We start from the raw sequence: 19,885 nt of genomic DNA, 5'->3' as shown, positions 1-19,885 counted from the left end.
TCCGCGTCTCCTCTGCACACACGACACACAGGGACCTCCGCGTCTCCTCTGCACACACGACACACAGGGACCTCCGCGTCTCCTCTGCACACACGACACACAGGGACCTCCGCGTCTCCTGTGCACACACGACACACAGGGACTGCACACACACACGACACAGGGACCTCCGCGTCTCCTCTGCACACACACGACACACAGGGACCTCCGCGTCTCCTCTGCACACACGACACACAGGGACCTCCGCGTCTCCTCTGCACACACACGACACACAGGGACCTCCGCGCCTCTGCACACACGACACACAGGGACCTCCGCGTCTCCTGCACACACACGACACACAGGGACCTCCGCGTCTCCTCTGCACACACGACACACAGGGACCTCCGCGTCTCCTGCACACACGACACACAGGGACCTCCGCGTCTCCTCTGCACACACACGACACACAGGGACCTCCGCGTCTCCTCTGCACACACGACACACAGGGACCTCTGCGTCTCCTGCACACACACGACACACAGGGACCTCCGCGTCTCCTCTGCACACACGACACACAGGGACCTCCGCGTCTCCTGCACACACGACACACAGGGACCTCCGCGTCTCCTGCACACACACGACACACAGGGACCTCCGCGTCTCCTCTGCACACACACGACACACAGGGACCTCCGCGTCTCCTGCACACACGACACACAGGGACCTCCGCGTCTCCTGCACACACGACACACAGGGACCTCCGCGTCTCCTCTGCACACACGACACACAGGGACCTCCGCGTCTCCTGCACACACGACACACAGGGACCTCCGCGTCTCCTGCACACACACACACACGACACACAGGGACCTCCGCGTCTCCTCTGCACACACACGACACACAGGGATCTCCGCGTCTCCTGCACACACGACACACAGGGACCTCCGCGTCTCCTGCACACACGACACACAGGGACCTCCGCGTCTCCTCTGCACACACGACACACAGGGACCTCCGCGTCTCCTGCACACACGACACACAGGGACCTCCGCGTCTCCTCTGCACACACACGACACACAGGGACCTCCGCGTCTCCTCTGCACACACGACACACAGGGACCTCCGCGTCTCCTCTGCACACACGACACACAGGGACCTCCGCGTCTCCTCTGCACACACACACGACACACAGGGACCTCCGCGTCTCCTGCACACACACGACACACAGGGACCTCCGCGTCTCCTGCACACACGACACACAGGGACCTCCGCGTCTCCTGCACACACGACACACAGGGACCTCCGCGTCTCCTGCACACACACGACACACAGGGACCTCCGCGTCTCCTGCACACACACGACACACAGGGACCTCCGCGTCTCCTGCACACACACGACACACAGGCACCTCCGCGTCTCCTGCACACACACGACACACAGGGACCTCCGCGTCTCCTCTGCACACACGACACACAGGGACCTCCCCGTCTCCTGCACACACGACACACAGGGACCTCCCCGTCTCCTGCACACACGACACACAGGGACCTCCGCGTCTCCTGCACACACGACACACAGGGACCTCCGCGTCTCCTGCACACACGACACACAGGGACCTCCGCGTCTCCTGCGCACACACAACACACAGGGATCATTCGGGGTTCAGGGATGTGTGTCTGTGGTGGGATCCCTGGCAATTTTTCTGATTTGCCCGATCAGTCATGAGTTTCATGACTGTTACGATTTTTCACAGAAGAACCTTGGCTATGGACAAAATGGGTTGGCAGATGCAGGGGGAACCCGAGGCGAGGCTGTTTGTGTCCGGGCTGGCTGTCCTGGTGGCTGCAGGTGCCTAGGCCGTGTGGACATCTGAGCAGACAGAGCACCAGAGGAGAGGGCAGGACGGGGATGGGAGTGCAGACAGCAAGGTTCCTGAGAAGGCCAGTGGGCCCAGGTGAGGCCCAGGGAGGGGTACACCTGCCCCATGGGAGAGACCGGGACACTCTGTGGCAGCAGGGGGCCAGGGCAGGAGGGAACTCGGCCCCACCCACATACTGCAAGCCGGTGGGCCAGGTCAGAGTTCCAGGGGAGGATGAGGTTACAGCTGCAGGTGACGATGATGTCAGAGCTACAGGTGAGGATAACAGGTTAGAGCTAAGGAGAGGTCAGAATGCCAGGTGAAGAGGTCAGAATGCCAGGTGAAGACGACATTACAGCTACAGGTGAGGATGACGTCACATTTACAAGCGATGTTAACAGGTTAGAGCTACAGGTGAGGATAAGAGTTGGAGTTGGGGCCGGGCGCAGTGGCTCACACCTGTAATCCCAGCACTTTGGGAGGCTGAGGTGGGCAGATCACGAGGTCAGGAGTTCGAGACCATCCTGGCCAACGTGGTGAAACCCCGTCTCTACTGAAAATACAAAAATTAGCTGGCCATGGTGGCGCGCACCTGTAATCCCAGCTACTCGGGAGGCTGAGGCAGGAGAATCGCTTGAACCTGGGAGGCGGCGGTTGCAGTGAGCCGAGATCACACCACTGCACTCCACCCTGGGCAACAAGAGTGAAACTCCGTCTCAAAAAAAAGAAAAAAACACTAAATAAGCTCCTGTGCATGCTGTACAGAGAATATTTCCTGTTTGGAAGCGTTTGGAGCTACAGTTTATGAGAAAAAGAGCAAAGGACCCCACATAGTTCCCCTAGCCATCATTCATGCCTTCATTAATTGCACTTTATTATATATATATATATATATATATATATATTTTTTTTTTTTTTTTTTTTTTTTTTTTTTTTTGAGACAGAGTCTCGCTCTGTCGCCCAGGCTGGAGTGCGGTCGCACGCTCTCGGCTTACCTCAAACTCCGCCTCCCGGGTTCAAGCGATTCTCCTGTCTCAGCCTCCTGAGTAGCTGGAATTGCTCTTAATATTTTAAAGGATACTGCAGAATACAGAGGCATTTGAAGGAATAAAGAGAACAGCTGAAAACACCTGAAATTCAGCTTCTTTTTATTATTATTCCATTTTTATTCAGAGAAAAGGGTCTTGCTCTGTCGTCCAAGCTAAAGTTCAGGGTCGTGATCATGGTTCACTGCAGCCTTGACCTCCAGGCTCAAACCATCCTCCCGCCTCAGCCTCCTGGGTATCTGGGACTCCAGGCACGTCCCACCTCACCTGGCTAACTTTTTAATTTAGTTGTAGAGACAAAGTCTTGTTATGTTGCCCAGGCTGGTCTCGAATTCCTGGGCTCAAGCGATCCTCCTGCCTCTGCCTCCCAAGTAGCTGGGACCCCAGTGCACCCCACCAAGCCAGGCTGATTTGTTAATAGTTTGTAGAGAGAGTCTCGCCAAACTATTGTAGAGTCTCGCCGCGCCACCCTGGCTGCTGTCGAACTCCTGGCCTCAAGCAATCTTCCTGCCTCGGCCTCCCAAAGTGCTGGGATTCCAGGCGTGAGCCACCGCACCCGGCCCTGGCATTTGCCCCTCTTGAGACACGGTGGGAAAGGAACTGTGAATAGTTATTTTCACACGTGCCGCCTGTGCTCTGGTGGGAGAAGAGCCTTGTTTCTCTACCTCAGTTCTCACTCACAGACAAAAAAAAAAAACCAGTAACACAGCCAGGCAGGGTACAGATAACTCCCCCCGCTGACAGAGCCTTTTTTTTTCCCCATTTTAACAACACTCATTATTTCTTATCTGTTAAATAGCGCGTACAATTTGTGCCTCTAAACCCACTCGATAATCTTTTGGGTAATTAACTTGTAAAACAACCCCAGTCCTCGTTACGGGCGGGATTGAAAAATGTGAAGTGGAGCATTTGCAAAGCAGATCATACACAATCACTTATTAAACATGCCCCAGGTGTGCCGGCAAGTCGGCGGCAAGGGGAAGCCCCCAGCCTTGTCGTCTAATGGAAGAAGATTAAAAAGTGCCAATATCCTCAGAGCACGCGCGCACACACACACACACACAGATACATATGCCAACAGGCTGATAGATTCAGGGTCTGGAGAAGGACCGCACAAAGAGATTAGTTACAGAAGGGGGCTCACTTGCAGACCCTGGTAAGCGAGCAGGAGCAGGGATTAAGGATCTCATGGTGCTGCAGAAGTATCTCGGGATGGATCGGGGCACTCGTGCATTCAAAAGCAAAATATGTCAGTATTACTCATCTCAGAAACAGCCTTGCTTCCAACTGCAGGCGGTGATTCCGCCAGAGGTGGGCTCCAAGACTTGGTAAACACTCCAGTCAGAGCACCTCTAACCTCTACCTAACTCTAACCCTAACCCTAAATACTAGGGAAATAGGAGACGATGAGTTTTCAAAAAACAGCTGGGCACGGTGGCTCACCGTGCCTGTCATCCCAGCACTTTGGGAGGCTGAGGTAGGAGGATCGCCTGAGGCCGGGAGTTGGAGACCGAAACCCAAAAAACAGCTGGGCACGGTGGCTCACCGTGCCTGTCATCCCAGCACTTTGGGAGGCTGAGGTAGGAGGATCGCCTGAGGCCGGGAGTTGGAGACCGAAACCCGAAAGGCTGTGAACGACAATGCGTCGTCATTTCTGCAAACGCACCAACTATCTGGGAGGCCCGTGTGTGGATGTGCCGATTCTTACGTATTTAAAAGCCCATGGAAAGGCCATTTTGCTCCCTAGTGAAAATAGACACTGGGCTCTATCGAGCCACGAAAAGATGCAAAGGAACCTTAAATGCATATTCTTTTTTTTTTTTTTTTTTTTTTTTTTTTTTTTTTTTTGAGATGGACTCTTGCTATATCACCTAGGCTGGAGTGCAGTGGTGCAATCTCAGTTCACTGCAAACTCCGCCTCCCGGGTTCAAGCAATTCTCCTGCCTCAGCCTCCTGAGTAGCTGGGATTACAGGCATGCGCCCCCATGCCTGGCTAATTTTTGTATTTTTATTTATTTATTTATTTAGTTAGTTAGTTAGTTATTTTGAGACGGAGTCTCGCTCTGTCGCCCAGGCTGGAGTGCAGTGGCGCAATCTCAGCTCACTGCAAGCTCCGCTTCCCAGGTTCACGCCATTCTCCTGCCTCAGCCTCCCGAGCAGCTGGGACTACAGGTGCCTGCCACCTCGCCCGGCTAATTTTTTCTATTTTAGTAGAGACGGTGTTTCACCGTGTTAGCCAGGATGGTCTCAATCTCCTGACCTTGTGATCCACCCACCTCGGCCATAGTGATTTGGAAGGTTAAAATTAAGCCTTACGACCCTGAGAAACGAAGAGCCCTGAATAGAAGGAACACCGTGAGACCTGCAAGGACACATTAAACTTTCAGAGAGTGTGGGACATCTACGGCCGTGCATGAGAACACATACAATGGCTTCAAGGAAAAATTACGAACAGGAACCCATCTATCTGTCTATCTACACATATGTCGTCTGCAGCCTAACTCAGGACACTACTCAGAAACATGAAGGAAACAAAAGGACTCACTATGAAAAAGAAAATAGTCAATAAGGTCCATTTTATGTTTAAAAAAAAAAAAAAAACACAGGCCGAGCATGTTAGCTCACGCCTGTAATCCCAGCACTTTGGGAGGCCAAGGCAGGCAGATCACAAAGTCAGGAGATCAAGACCATCCTGGTTAACATGGTGAAACCCTGTCTCTACTAAAAATACAAAAAATTAGCTGGGTGTGATGGTGTATGCCTGTAATCCCAGCTCCTTGGGAGGCTGAGGCAGGAGAATGGCTTGAACCAGGGAGTCGGAGGTTGCAGTGAGCCAAGATCGCCCCACTGAACTCTAGCCTGGGCAACAGAGCAAGCCTCCGTCTCAAAACAAACAAACAAACCAAACAAACAAACAAAATGTAGGGTTGAGCTTGGTGTCTTAACCTGTAATCCCAGCACTTTGGAAGGTGGGAGGATCACTTGAGGCCAGGAGTTTGAGACCAGCCAGGGCAACGTAACGAGACCCCATCTCTGGAAAAAATTTAAAAAACAAAATTAGCCATGTGCAGTGGTGCATGCTAGTAGTCCCAGCTACCCTGGAGGCTGAGGTGGGAAGATAGCTTGTGCCCAGGAGTTTGAGGCTACGGTGAGCTATGATCACACCAGTGCCCGGGAGTTTGAGGCTGCAGTGAGCTATGATCACACCAGTGCCCGGGAGTTTGAGGCTGCAGTGAGCTATGATCACACAAGTGCCCGGGAGTTTGAGGCTGCGGTGAGCTATGATCACACCAGTGCCCGGGAGTTTGAGGCTGCGGTGAGCTATGATCACACCAGTGCCCGGGAGTTTGAGGCTGCGGTGAGCTATGATCACACCAGTGCCCGGGAGTTTGAGGCTGCGGTGAGCTATGATCACACCAGTGCCCGGGAGTTTGAGGCTGCGGTGAGCTATGATCACACCAGTGCCCGGGAGTTTGAGGCTGCGGTGAGCTATGATCACACCAGTGCCCGGGAGTTTGAGGCTGCAGTGAGCTATGATCACACCACTGCACTCCAACCTGGGTGACAGGCAAGACCTTGTCTCCAAAAAAAAAACAAACAAACAAAAGAAAAAACACGAAGGTGATTTTTAATATACGCTGAACCAGAATACACATCCACAGTCTGGTTAAAACTTCTCTTGGGGATAAACATAATTAATCGTTGGTTAACACACTCACATCAAGTGCTATGATTTCAAGTTCTGCAGACATTATGCCTCAAGGACTCTATGCTGTAAAATCGTGTCTCAAGAATTCTGCACATTAAAAATGCATACCCAGGGGTGTGGGGAAAATTCCATGCCATCAACACTCACATCGTCATTTTTCCAAGTTTTTCAAGTTCCTTAAGAACCCTTCTATCCAATCCGAAAGTCTACAGGTAGAAGAAACATTCTAGGTGTCTTCTTGCCCCAAGATATGTCTGCCTCCAGACCTGGAGTTCTCGCTGTGTTTGATGATGAAGACCAGTAGACGCCTATACAGAGACTCTTGTATGTCATCATGAATAACACACGTCCCAGTCATGTGTCACAGGTGAGCCTATAAAACAGGCCCCGAGGTAGACTGTCCTGGGAGCCAGTGTGTTTCAGGCGCTGGAGCAGAGACTCAGAAGGTACAATCCATCTCTGCCCTCACAGAGCTCAGACTTTAGCGGGCACAGGTGATGAGGAGGGCGGCCATTTCCAAAACAACACACTCTTCTCTTGCACGCGGAACAGGTCACAAAGCGCTTTCTGACTGACCACAGGCACTCATCCTACGCTTCACTGACCCTCGTGTTTTCAAGCTACTACATTACGTGGATTATCTGTTATCAAGTTTCATCGTGATTTCACAGTCTTCTGTTTTCATGATCAATTCGAGTATTTTACAGGTCATTGGATAGGCCAAAATAATGGTTCACAAAGATCTGTTTCCAAGGTAGAAGTGCCTCCCAAGGCAGCATGCACCATGGACCTTCTTGACACCCATCAATCACAGAAGGCATTGACCCGTGGTTTCTTTTCCTGAAAACAAACTTGACCTAATAACTGGGTAGAAGCACACGAAGCAAACAGCTAGTTCCTCTTTCCGAGGAAAACAGCACAAGGTACTGGCAGAATAATACTTGGGAAGCTTTTTTTTTTTTTTTTTTAGATGAAGCTTCGCTCTGTCGCCCAGGCTGGAGTGCAGTGGCAGGATCTCAGCTCACCGTAAACCTCCGTCTCCCGGGTTCAAGCCATTCTCCTGCCTCAGCTTCCTGAGTAGCTGGGATGACAGGCACCCGTCACCACACCTGGCTAATTTTTGTATTTTTAGTAGAGATGGGTTTCACCATGTTGGTGAGGCTGGTCCTGAACTCCTAACCTCAAGCTATCTTCCTGCCTAGGCCTCCCAAAGTGCTGGGATGACAGGCGTGAGAGCCATCACATCTGGCTGGGAAGCTAAATGCATCAGAAGATGCTGTTTGTGATTAAAGTTACACAATCGTTATAGAAAATGAGGACGCCGCGCACCGTCCAAAGAGAGCACGCAGCAGGTGTGTACTCTGATCTCTGTTCGGATTTAGGATGAGGAGCCCACCATGGCCTGCACCACGGCGGAATGGACCTTGCTTCGGCGCCTTTAAGACTGTTTCAGTGGTTCTCTCTCCCCATCTGGGTTCATTTGAACACGGCTGTGCCTCTCTGTGTTGGCTTTCATTGAGTTGCTGGGTTTGATTTATTTGTATTTGGAGGAGTTTCGGTAAGTGAACGAGACTATTTGTTCTAAGTAAGACAGCTTTCATCAGCAGGTGATTACCCAGGAGCCACAAAGGTGTGGGCACGACGGCTAAATGATGACAAGGAGTTCAAGCGTTTCCCTGGAAAATCCCTAGCTTGGGCAACGAGCCATCTCGCCCAGATTCCTGAACACAATCGCGCATTTCCAATTCCAGAGCCCAATTAGCCGGCCTTCTGTGGGGACGTGGCTGCCCATGCCCTGCCCAGCGTGGGATCTCAGCGGAGCACGACTTCAAAGACAGAAAGGACAACAAAGTACGCAGGCCAGAGTATTCACTCAAGAACTAAGGAGAGAGAATTGAGAGCAGGGAAGGCAGGAGGGGAAAGCAGGCTAGAGAGGCGCCCAGCATGTCGAAATAATTGCGTGCCTGGCACTCCACAGCAGTCTGTGCTCCTGGAGTCAGGACGTGTGCTTACTCGCTTAAAAATCTCCCAATGCAGGTATCCCAGCAGAGCAAGAATGAAACAGCACATCAGCTCCCTCTGTCCCTCGTGGGACAACTGGCGGTTGTGGGGACAAGAACCAAGCCTGGAGACAGACTCAGTCGAGATAAAGGCTCAACGGCCACAGCCGAAATGGCCCCTCCCAGCTGGGCCTCGGCATCCTCTACCCAGGATGGACAGTCCCCCAGCAGTGGACATGCCAGGGCCACCACTGATGGATGTCCAAACCTGTTCAGATTTTAAACTTTTTTCTTAAAAAAAAAATTGCCTGGGTACATACTAGGTATATATATTTATGGCATATTAAGGTATTTTGATACAGGTATGAAATGTGTAATACTCACATCAAATTAGGTATCCATCCCCCCTCGAGCATTTGTCACTTGTTTGTGTCACAAACATTCCAATTACACCTTTAGTTATGTTTTATTTTATTTTATTTTATTTTATTTTTTGGGGGGGACGGAGTCTCTGCAGTCCAGGCTGGAGTGCAGTGGCATGATCTCAGTTCACAGCAACCTCTGCCTCCCAGGTTCTAAGACATGTTCCTGCCTACAAGGGATGTTACAGATAAAATAAAGACTAGGAAATTCGGGGTGAAAGAACGTTAATTCATTTTGTTTGTTTGTTTTTTGGAGACAGAGTCTTGCTCTGTTGCCCAGGCTAGAGTGCAGTGGCACGATCTCGGCTGACGGCAACCTCCACCTTCCAGGTTCAAGTGATTCTCCTGCCTCAGCCTCCCAAGTAGCTGGGATTACAGGTGTGCACCACCACACCCAGCTAATTTTTGTGTTTTTAGTAGAGACGGGGTTTCACCATGTTGGCCAGGCTGGTCTCGAACTCCTGACCTCAAGTGATCCACCTGCCTCGGCCTCCCAAAGGGCTGGGATTCAGGGGTGAGCCCCCACGTCCGTCCACTTTTAGTTATTCTTAAATGGACCATGAAGTATTGTTGACTGGAGTCACCCTTTTGTGCTATCAAATATGAGATCTTACTCATTCTAAGTATATTTTTGTGCCCATTAACCATCTCCACTGCACACCACATCTTCCCACCTTCTTACAAGATTGTAAACCTTTGAAACAGCCACAGAGAGCCCAAACAATTCTTTTCTTCTTTTCTATAAGATTGAATTAAAGGCCATCAGTATTGATATGCCAAAAATAAACTGAAAATTTTTAATGGTGTGAACAAATCATGTGTTAGTCATGCTACTTGTCCACAAAACATTGCATTTTAAAGAACGGATGATCGAATATTCTACACAAACTTTTCCAAGAAAACAGCAACGATGTGTTACTGCGGTTGGACGCAGTGGCTCATGCCTGTAATCCCAGCAATTTGGGAGGCCGAGGTGGGTGGATTATCTGAGGTCAAGAGTTTGAGACAAGCCTGGCTAACACGGTGAAACCCCATCTCTACTAAAAATACAAAAAATTAGCTGGGTGTAGTGGTGGGTGTCTGTAATCCCAGCTACTCGGGAGGCTGAGGCAGGAGAATCGCTTGAACCTGGGAGGCGGAGGTTGCCGTGAGCCGAGATCGTGCCATTGCACTCCAGCCTGGACAACAAGAGTGAAACTCTGTCTCAAAAAAAAAAAAATTATTGGTCAAAATGTGTGTTGCCTAAATCTGAAACATTTTCAGAATCGAATAAAATTAAGTCGGTGATTATAAATCATTGCCTCTCTGCTGTCATTTTGGTTAGGCGGATCACATACATGAATTTTTGGAAACTATTCTTTATATAGTTTTTTAGCCGTTCAGATTAAAAGCAAAACGTCATGAGGAAAGAATGCCTCACTTGCCAGTTTCCAGAAACTTCACCTTGGGCTGCAGATTGATGGTTGAATGCCTTTAGGATGGCAGCAAATCTACCACTTGAAGGCACCTGGGAATCTTTTAACGGCCTCATAAGAATGCAGATTGCAGGGCCCCACCCCCACCCCCAGAGGCCCCGATTCACAGCGGGGCCCTGGGAACTTGCATTTCTTGTCTGCTCCCCGGAAATGCTGATGTTACAGGTCCGGAGAAGGCACTCTGGGATTCACTGTGTTAGAAAATGCCAGTTCTTTGAAAAACTGCTGCAAATGAGGAAGGGCCAAGGTGGCAGGGAATAGGAGCCACTGTCACAGATGAAACAGGAATTTACAAAAATTAAAAAATACACAAGCAAAAACTCAGCTGGATGTGAGAAAACCCACTTCTCCCTGAGGAAGAGAAAGAGCTGAAGCCCTTTAAAAGTTAACTGCCTGCTTTTCTGTGGCTAAATAAGCCTCATCTCTCCCTTTCCCAAGCATTGTAAGAACTGCTTATCCAGCGGTACAGCTACAAAGTCACTAGGCAAATAATCTGAAATCAGAAAACATAGTATTCCTTAAAAAATAAAAAATAGTACGATCCATGTCTCAATTAAATAAGCGTCTTTGTTTCTCACTTCTACAATATACTTCGCCCTACACAGATCTCCCGCCGCCCCACAAAATACTTAAAAAACATCCAAACTCTTTGTTCAAAACACTTAGTCCTTTCAATGTTCATCCGACCGGGTGGGTACACCTAAATAATTAAGCAATTCCTCCTCAACCCCTCGGTCTCTCTAATTCCTTAATTATCCCACTACACAGAAACCAATCCTTTCGTCCCAAGGCACATCCTAATGAGGAGAAAAGATGTGGCCAGGCTGCTGCCAGTTTGTGGTATCGCACATTGGCCTTGGCTCTGCCTCAGGGGGAGCCCCGACAGGTGTGTTCCTGAAAATCAAAGGGATCCTGCCATGCTGGCTATCAAATTTCAACACACCCCAGTCCTTGGCAGAGGGAACAAGGTGTTTCACCAAGCTTAGGGTAGAAAGGAGATATGAGCACAGGCAGGGATCTGGCTCAGCTCTGTGTACTGGTCCTTTCACTCTCGCGGCTTTTCAAAAGAATCAAGGCTGGGCGCGGTGGCTCACGCCGGTCATGCCAGCACTTCGGGAGGCTGAGGCGAGTGGATCATGCGGTCAGGAGTTCCAGACCAGCTTGGCCAAGATGGTGAAACCCCGTCACTACTAAAAATACAAAAATTAGCCGGGCGTGGTGGCGGGCACCTGTCATCCCAGCTACTCGGGAGGCTGAGGCAGAAGAATCTCTGAGGCAGGACAATCGCTTGAACCCGGGCTGCAGAGGCTGCAGTGAGCCGAGATCACATCGCTGCACTCCAGCCTGCACGATAGAGTGAGGCTCCGTCTCCAATCATCATCATCACCATCTTCATTATCATCATCAAAATAGGCCAGGCACAGTGGCTCACGCCTGTAACCCCAGCACTTTGGGAGGCCGAGGTGAATGCACCGCTTGAGACCAGGAGTTCAAGATGAACCTGGGCAACGAGGCGAAACCGCGATTCTGCAGAAATTAGCCGGGCGTGCTGCTGCACACCTGTATTCCCAGCTACTGGGGAGGCTGAGGCAGGAGAATCACTTGGGCCTGGGAGGCGGAGGTTGCAGTGAGCCGAAATAACACCACTGTCCTCCAGCCTGGGCGACAGAGTGAGAGCTTGTGTCAAAAAACAAACAAAGAAACAAAGAATCAAACTACACCCAGTCTCTGCTTGGAGAAATTCTCAAAAAACCATCTCAATTCAAACAGCCAAGGAAGGGATATGCATTTTTTAAAAAAATGTAAGGTACCACACATAAACACGGCTGAGAAAAGCACTTAGCATTTGGATGGCCAACAGGTACATGAAAAGGTGCTTTTAGCAAAAGGTACTCAGCCAGGCCTGGTGGCTCATGCCTGTCATCCCAGCACTTTGGGAGGCTGAGGCACGCGTATCACCTGAGGTCAGGAGGTCGAGACCAGCCTGGTCAACATGGTGAAACCCCATCTCTATTAAAAATACAAAAATTAGGCGGGCGTGGTAGCACACGCCTGTAATCTCAGCTACTCAGGAGGTTGAGGCAGAAGAATCGCTTGAACCCGGGAGCCAGAGTTTGCCGTGAGCTGCGATCGCGCCACTGCACTCCAGCCTAGGTGACAGGGTGAGACTCCGTCTCAAAAACAAACAAACAAAAAAATAAACAAAGAAAAGGTACTCAACATCACTAACCATCAGGGAAATGCAAATCAAAATCACCATGAGCTATCATCGCACGCCAGCTAACATGGTATTGTCAGAAGGCTGTTTTGTTTCTGTTTTTTTATGTTATTTTTTTTTTTTTCTCTTTGAGATAGAGTCTTGCTCTGTCGCCCAGGCTGGACTGCAATGGTGTGATCTCAGCTCACTGCAACCTCCGCCTCCTGGGTGCAAGTGATTCTCCTGCCTCAGTCTCCTGAGTAGCTGGGGTTACAGGCCCCCGCCACCACGCCTGGCTTATTTTTGTATTTTTAGTTGAGATAGGGTTTCACCATGTTGGCCAGGCTGGTCTCCAACTCCTGACCTCAGGTGATCCACCCGCCTTGGCCTCCCAAAAAGTGCTGGGATGACAGGTGCGAGCCACCGCACCCGCCAGAATGATGATTTCTATCATTGATTACAAGTGTTGGGGAGGGTGTAGAGAAAAGGGGGCCCTCTTACACCATTGGTGGGAACGTGAATTAGTACAGCCACTATGAAAAACAGTACAGAAGTTCCTCAGATCATTAAAGATAAAAGCACCACGTCATTCAGCAATCCCACTACTAGGCATAGACTCAAAGCAAATGCAATCGGTGTATCAAAGCAACGCCTGCATTCATACGTGCATTGCAGCACTATTCACAGGAGCCAAGATATGGAAACAATTTAGGTGTCCAACAACACACGAAAGGATAAAGACAATATATACCTATGCCCGATGGAATACTATGCAGCCATAAGAAAGGAGGAAACCCTGTGTCCTGCAGCAACATGGATGGAACTGGAGGCCATTACTCTAAGGGAAATCACTCAGAAACCGAAAGTCAAACCCCATTGTTCTTATGTCGAGTCCAACTTCCTGGGTCCGATGCACAGACTTTGGCTGAAGGACGGATGAACAAATGCACTCAGACACAGGTTTGCAGTGAAAGAGTGGGCTAGGGGATGGGGCCGCTCCCAGACACGGAGCAGGGTGTTGTAAAGAGTCAGCAGCTGCCGGGTGCGGTGTCTCACGCCTGTAATCCCAGCACTTTGGGAGGCCAAGGTGGGCGGATCATGAGGGCAGGAGATCGAGACCATCCTGGCTAACACAGTGAAACCCCGTTTCTACTAAAAATACAAAAAATTAGCCGGGCGTAGTGGCAGGCACCTATAGTCCCAGCTACTGAAGAGGCTGAGGCAGGAGAATGGCATGAACCCGGGAGGCGGAGCTTGCAGTGAGCCGAGATGGCGCCACTGCACTCCAGCCTGGGCAATAGAGTGAGATTCCGTCTCAAAAAAAAAGAATCAGCAGCCGTGGCTTTGACAAGCTGGCACTGCGGGCCTTTATTTAGTAGAGATTTAATGACAAAGGCCTTGAGTCAACACATTCGTGGGCAATTCATATGGTTGTCCCCCTAACCTGGAGAGAGGGACAGAGTAGTTCTGTGCGTGGATGATTAAAGGCCAGGTTCTGATGTGTACGTAAACTAACTTATCTAGATCAGTTTCTTTACATTCCCCTTGTTATCTAACCTAAGCTTTCAGGCACCAGATAAGAGAATCTGGCTGCCTACAGCCAAATCTTATTCTGAAGTGTTCGTAAAATGTTCCGGCCTTCCAAGAAGGTTTACATCTTTCTACAATTTTTCCCACCACCCTGACCGACCTCTTGCATTCTTCCTTATAAGTGGGAGCTAAATAATGTGTCTATATGGACAGACAGTGGAATAACAGACATTGAAGAGTCAGAAGGGCGGGAGGTGGGAGAGGGGCAACAGATGAAGAATTACCTGTCAGGTACAATGTACACGATTCAGGGGTTAGCTATACTAAAAGCCCAGACCTCACCACTACGCCATTCATCCATGTAACAAAAACTGTACTTGCGCTGCCTACATGTATACAAATGAAAAGTAAAATAATCAAATAAAAGGACAGAGCATTGAGAATCTGGAAGGATATTAGAAAGTTGTGTGCACACCTTGCTCAGTGTGAACAGGCAGAAAGAGCACACCAGAATTTGGTCTAGCACCTGGTCGAAAATCTTAAGGGCAAGCACATTCCTGTTTGAGTTATCTTTTTTTCTTTCTTTTTTGTTTTGAGACAGAGTGTTGCTCTGTCTCCCAGGCAGTCCTGGGTTCAAGCGATTCTCCTGCCTCAGCCTCCCGAGTAGTTGGGATTACAAGCACACGCCACCATGCCTGGCTAATTTTTGTATTTTTAGTAGAGACGGGGCTTCACCATGTTGGCCAGGCTGGTCTCGAACTCCTGACCTCAGGTGATCCGCCTGCCTTGGCCTCCCAAAGTGCTGGGATTACAGGCGTGAGTCACCACGCCTGGCCTAATTTAGCTTAAGTCAAGAACTCCCGACCAGCAGAGGCACCTCCTGGCATGTGCCCTGGAGGTCAACAAGAAAGGACAATGGCTCCTGATCCCCGGGGAACCCACATTTGACTAAGAGTGCAAGCTACCAGCACATCCGCACGCCTTTCCCAGCAGGTGTCGGAGCTGAGCCATGCTATCTTCGCCTTGCCTTCACCATTTCCTGCTCTACGATGGGGCCAGAAATCCCCAAAAGAAACTGCAAAAAGCTGAGGCATCGCTCCCAAATGCCACTTGGCACATGACTGAAGCTCAGCCATGCACCACGCAAACGACCTGTCCCAAGGGGGGAAAAAAAGCCATTGGAGTATCTCTCGGTACCTTTGTCGTTCAAGGTTTCTTCTTTTATTTTGCTTACAACTTGTTTGGCTTTGCTGTCATTATTTCCAGCTAAAAGGATAAAAAGAAAAAAGATACAGTGACTTGGATGATCATCCAGAAACTATTAACTGCAAAAAAAAGAGGTTTTTAAGAGAAGTATAACACAAATTTGAAATGTGCCTTTGATGGACTTCCCTTTTTGCTAGCGTTTAACTTGACAGTCATTTTGGCAGACTAAAGCTATGCATTTAAGAGCCATTTTCTTTAGCCTGCATCGGCAGAAAGTACGAATGCATTTCACATTCTACTTTTCAATAATGACAGGGACTCAGGGCACCTGCTGGCGTAATTTGCACGTGAGAGCTGAGAATAGCATAAGCATAAAAATGTGCATTAAAATGTCAGGATGGAAATGGAATTTTCAAAGGAGCTTTTACGCTAGGAACATCCCAGTGTGCACTCACAGACTGCGCAATGCACGTGATCACAGACCGCGCTTCCTACTGCGTGCTCACGATTTCTTTCTTTTTCTCATTTTTAATTGTACTTGAAGTTCTGGGGTACATGTGCGGAAAGTGCAGGTTGCTTACACAGGCATACACGTGACATGGTGGTTTGCTGCACCCATCAACCCGTCATCTAGATTAGGTATTTCTCCTAATGCTCTCCCTGCCCTAGCCCTCCAAACCCCTGACAGGCCCCGGTGTGTGGTGTTCCCCTCCCCGTGTCCATGTGTTCTCATTCTTCAGCTCCCACTGATGAGGGAGAAGATGCGGTGTTTGGTTTTCTGTTCCCGTGTTAGTTGGCTGCATGCTCAGGATTTCTTATTCCTGTCTCTGCAGCTCTATAAAACTCTTCAAGTGAGGTTTCAGGAATATGCCTTTAGGATGGAAAGAGGTGTTTTGCCTACAAGGCATGTTACAGCTAAAATAAAGACGAGGAAATCTGGGGTGAAAGAACATTAATTAGGTGTTTATTATTAGTATTATTATTTTTTTTTTTTGGAGACAAAGTCTTGCTCTGTTGCCCAGGCTGGAGTGCAGTGGCGCGATCTCAGCTCACCACAACCTCCACCTCCCCGATTCAAGCAATTCTCCTGCCTCAGCCTCCCGAGTAGATGAGATTACAGGCACCTGCCACCATGGCTGGCTAATTTTTGTATTTTTAGTACAGACGGGGTTTCACCATGTTGGCCAGGCTGGTCTTGAACTTCTGACCTCAGGTGATCCACCCGCCTGGGCCTCCACAGTGCTGGGATGACAGGCATGAGCCACCACACCCGGCCTGGTTTCTTTAATGTCTTAGGAAGTGAACGTGTGTTAAACAGGAGACTATAGTCTGATCTTTTCATACTCATTTTTTCAAATGTCTTTGACCAGGGAGGTTGCATTTTAAGGTGTTTCTGAAGGGGCAGCTCTTGAGGGGAATGGAGCTTGGCAAATTCTTCCTCCTTCAGCCTCATCCTTCATTAACCTGTTGGCAACGTGTGGTGTTAACTGCTTTCCAAGGTGAGCAAAGCCCAAAACTCCCTTTCAGAGAGGGTCATGGAAAAAGTGTTGAGAGAAGGGAGATGAGATCTAGCAGGTGAAGTGCACAGGCTTGAACAAGAACCTCCTGGGTGCCAGGAGAGCTGGAAGGGAGGATCAGGACACCAGCTTCAAACAGCTGACCTGCAAGGAGCAGGTACCAAGGGGTGGGGCCGGTCTATCTCCATCCTACCTGCACCCAGCCCGAGCCAGTGAGGTATTCCGAAGTACAGCACCATCCCCGGCTCTGCGTGAAAATACATGACCAAACAATCGCTCTCTCTGGCATTCCTGCATGCTGAGTCAACATAGTGTGTTGAATTTACACACTCCAACACAAGTAAGACACCATGCGGTTTGATATCCTACCATTGTATTCGGTATTCTTTCTTCTGGATTAAGGCCACGGGCTCCCAAATTAACTACCAGAATGCACTTTTCAAAAAACAATGAGAAGTGTTTTCAGCAAGGAGTTAAAAAATATCTAAGAGAGGAGAGGCAGTGAAACAATTGAAGTTGGAAATGTGTTTGGCTCCAGCGGGAGACGGCTAAGATCAATAGCGTGAAGCCCATCCTTCGGGGCAGAGTAAAAGGAATATCTAAATTGGCACTCCCTTGAAGGAATTCAAAGTTTCAAACATCAGAAGACTGAAGCTGCCAAGGTAATTTGCACCTTTGACTTCCTTAAAGAAATAGAACATGATATACTGTCGTCATATATTTGCTTTCGGAGTCTTTTGGCGCTGAGGAGGCGGCAGGCATTTCAGGGAGGTGGGTTTCGAGGGGAGGGAGAGGAAGAAATAGCCTGAAAGCTATATTCCATCTATAAATGTCTTATGCATCCAACACAAAACAAAACAAGAAAGGATAAAAAAATTCAAAGTCAAGGTAACCTTTACACTGGGGCCTTGTACATTCATGAGCTGATTTATGAAATCTCATGAACTTTTAAAATCTAAGTAGTCATCCACTGCTGGGCAGCTCTGCTGTATCAGTCATCGCAAGATCAAAGGGTGCGGCCAGGCACGGTGGCTCACACCTGCAATCCCAGCACTTTGGGATTTGGGAAGCTGAGGCGAGCAGATCACGAGGTCAGGAGTTGAAGACCAGCCTGGGCCGGGCGCGGTGGCTCAAGCCTGTAATCCCAGCACTTTGGGAGGCCGAGACGGGCGGATCACGAGGTCAGGAGTTCGAGACCATCCTGGCTAACACGGTGAAACCCCGTCTCTACTAAAAAATACAAAAAACTAGCCGGGCGAGGTGGCGGGCGCCTGTAGTCCCGGCTACTCGGGAGGCTGAGGCAGGAGAATGGCGTAAAAACCCGGGAGGCAGAGCTTGCAGTGAGCTGAGATCCGGCCACTGCACTCCAGCCTGGGCGACACAGCGAGACTCCGTCTCAAAAAAAAAAAAAAAAAAAAGAAGACCAGCCTGGCCAACATAGTGAAACCTGGTCTCTACTAAAAATATAAAAATTAGCTGGGCATGGTGGTGCATGCCTGTAATCCCAGCTACTAGGGAGGCTGAGGCAGGAGAATCGCTTGAACCAGGACCCGGGAAGCAGAGGTTGCCGTGAACTGAGATCAGGCCACTGCACTCCAGCCCGACTCTGGTGACAGAGCCCAACTCTGTCTCAAAACAAACAAACAAACAAACAAAAAGCCAGACATGGTGGCAGGCGCCTATAATCCCAGGTACTCTGGAGGCTGAGGCAGAAGAATCGCTTGAACCCAGGAGGCGGAGGTTGCAGTGAGACGAGATCGTGCCACTGCACTCCAGCCTGGGCAACAGAGCTAGGCTCCATCTGAAAAAGAAAAAAAAAGGAAAATCAAAGGGAAACATGCTGGAAGGTGGGACGAAGTAAGAAGGAAGCGTCCACCTTCCCATGAAAGACCAACGTGGCCAGGAAAAAAGCTGGGAGCATCAAAAAAAGCCAGGCGAAGCGATTATTTGGGAAGACCACCTTCATGGGCAGGGCATTTTCCATGGCGGCACAGTCAACATTGGCATAGGACAGAGGCAGCACATTGGAGGAATGGAGAAGGTGGGGTGGCATGTGCGGTATCTTCTTCGGCCAGCGTCACCTTCAGCAATTGTCTCCTCAGATCTGGAGGGAGCTTCTTTAAGGAACTGGATGTGGGACATTTGCTGGAGTAGTTCCTGCATTTACTGAGCAACTGCTGCATGTGCAGAGAAACACCACACACAAGTCCCCAACACAGTGCATCTGCCTTCTGCTCCATCCCTCGTATTTAGGGGTCTGGGGAGGGAAGGCATTACATGTTCTATGTGCAATGGAAATTGGTACCGTCATTACGGAAAACAGTGGAGATGGGGTTTCACTCTGTTGGCCAGGCTGGTCTTGAACTCCTGACCTCAGGTGACCCATTCGCCTTGGCCTCCCACAGTGCTGGGATGACAGGCATGAGCCACCACACCCGGCGTGGTTTCTTTCATGTCTTAGGAAGTGAATGTGCATTGGACAGGAGACTTGGATGTCGTCGTCATTTTTTTTAAGTATCTTCGACCAGAGAGGTTGGATTTTAAGGTGTGTCTAAAGGGGTGGCCTTATTTTTTTTTTTTTTTTGAGAGTTCCTCAAAAAATGATCAATACACCTACCATAGGATCTAGCAACCTCACTCCTCCGTATAGATCCAAAGGAAATGAAATTAGCACTTTGCAGAGACATCTAGACTCCCGTATTCATTGCAGATGGGTGCGGTGGCTCACACCTGTAATTCCAGCACTTTGGGAGGCCAAGGCAGGTGGATAACCTGAGGTTGGGAGGTTGAGATCAGCCTGACCAATATGGTGAAACCCCGTGTCTACTAAAAATACAAATTAGCTGGGCTGGGTGGTATGTGCCTGTCATCCCAGCTATTCAGGAGGCTGAGGCAGGAGAATTGCCTGAACCTGGGAGGCGGATGTTGTGGTGAGCCGAGGTC

The 19,885-nt window shown here is 49.6% G+C and overlaps 1 protein-coding gene and 1 long non-coding RNA gene across 2 annotated transcripts in view; both read right to left on the bottom strand.

Annotated features, from left to right (window-relative positions):
• LOC126946842 (dehydrogenase/reductase SDR family member on chromosome X) overlaps positions 1 to 19,885 on the bottom strand; it is a 429,610-nt gene that overhangs the window by 160,575 nt on the left and 249,150 nt on the right. The window contains exon 4 of the mRNA XM_050777532.1: positions 15,417 to 15,485. Coding sequence (XP_050633489.1) covers positions 15,417 to 15,485 — 69 coding nt within the window. The remainder of the gene's footprint in view (positions 1 to 15,416; positions 15,486 to 19,885) is intronic.
• Positions 478 to 1,242, bottom strand: LOC126946846 (uncharacterized). The gene is made up of 3 exons (XR_007722779.1): positions 1,179 to 1,242; positions 1,067 to 1,138; positions 478 to 776 (listed from the first exon to the last, which is right to left on the bottom strand). It is a non-coding gene; the product is annotated as an uncharacterized LOC126946846 (long non-coding RNA).

The sequence above is a fragment of the Macaca thibetana genome, chromosome X (genome assembly GCF_024542745.1).
Source record: "Macaca thibetana thibetana isolate TM-01 chromosome X, ASM2454274v1, whole genome shotgun sequence".
Lineage (NCBI taxonomy): Eukaryota > Metazoa > Chordata > Mammalia > Primates > Cercopithecidae > Macaca > Macaca thibetana.
This window is presented reverse-complemented; position numbering and strand designations above follow the sequence as displayed.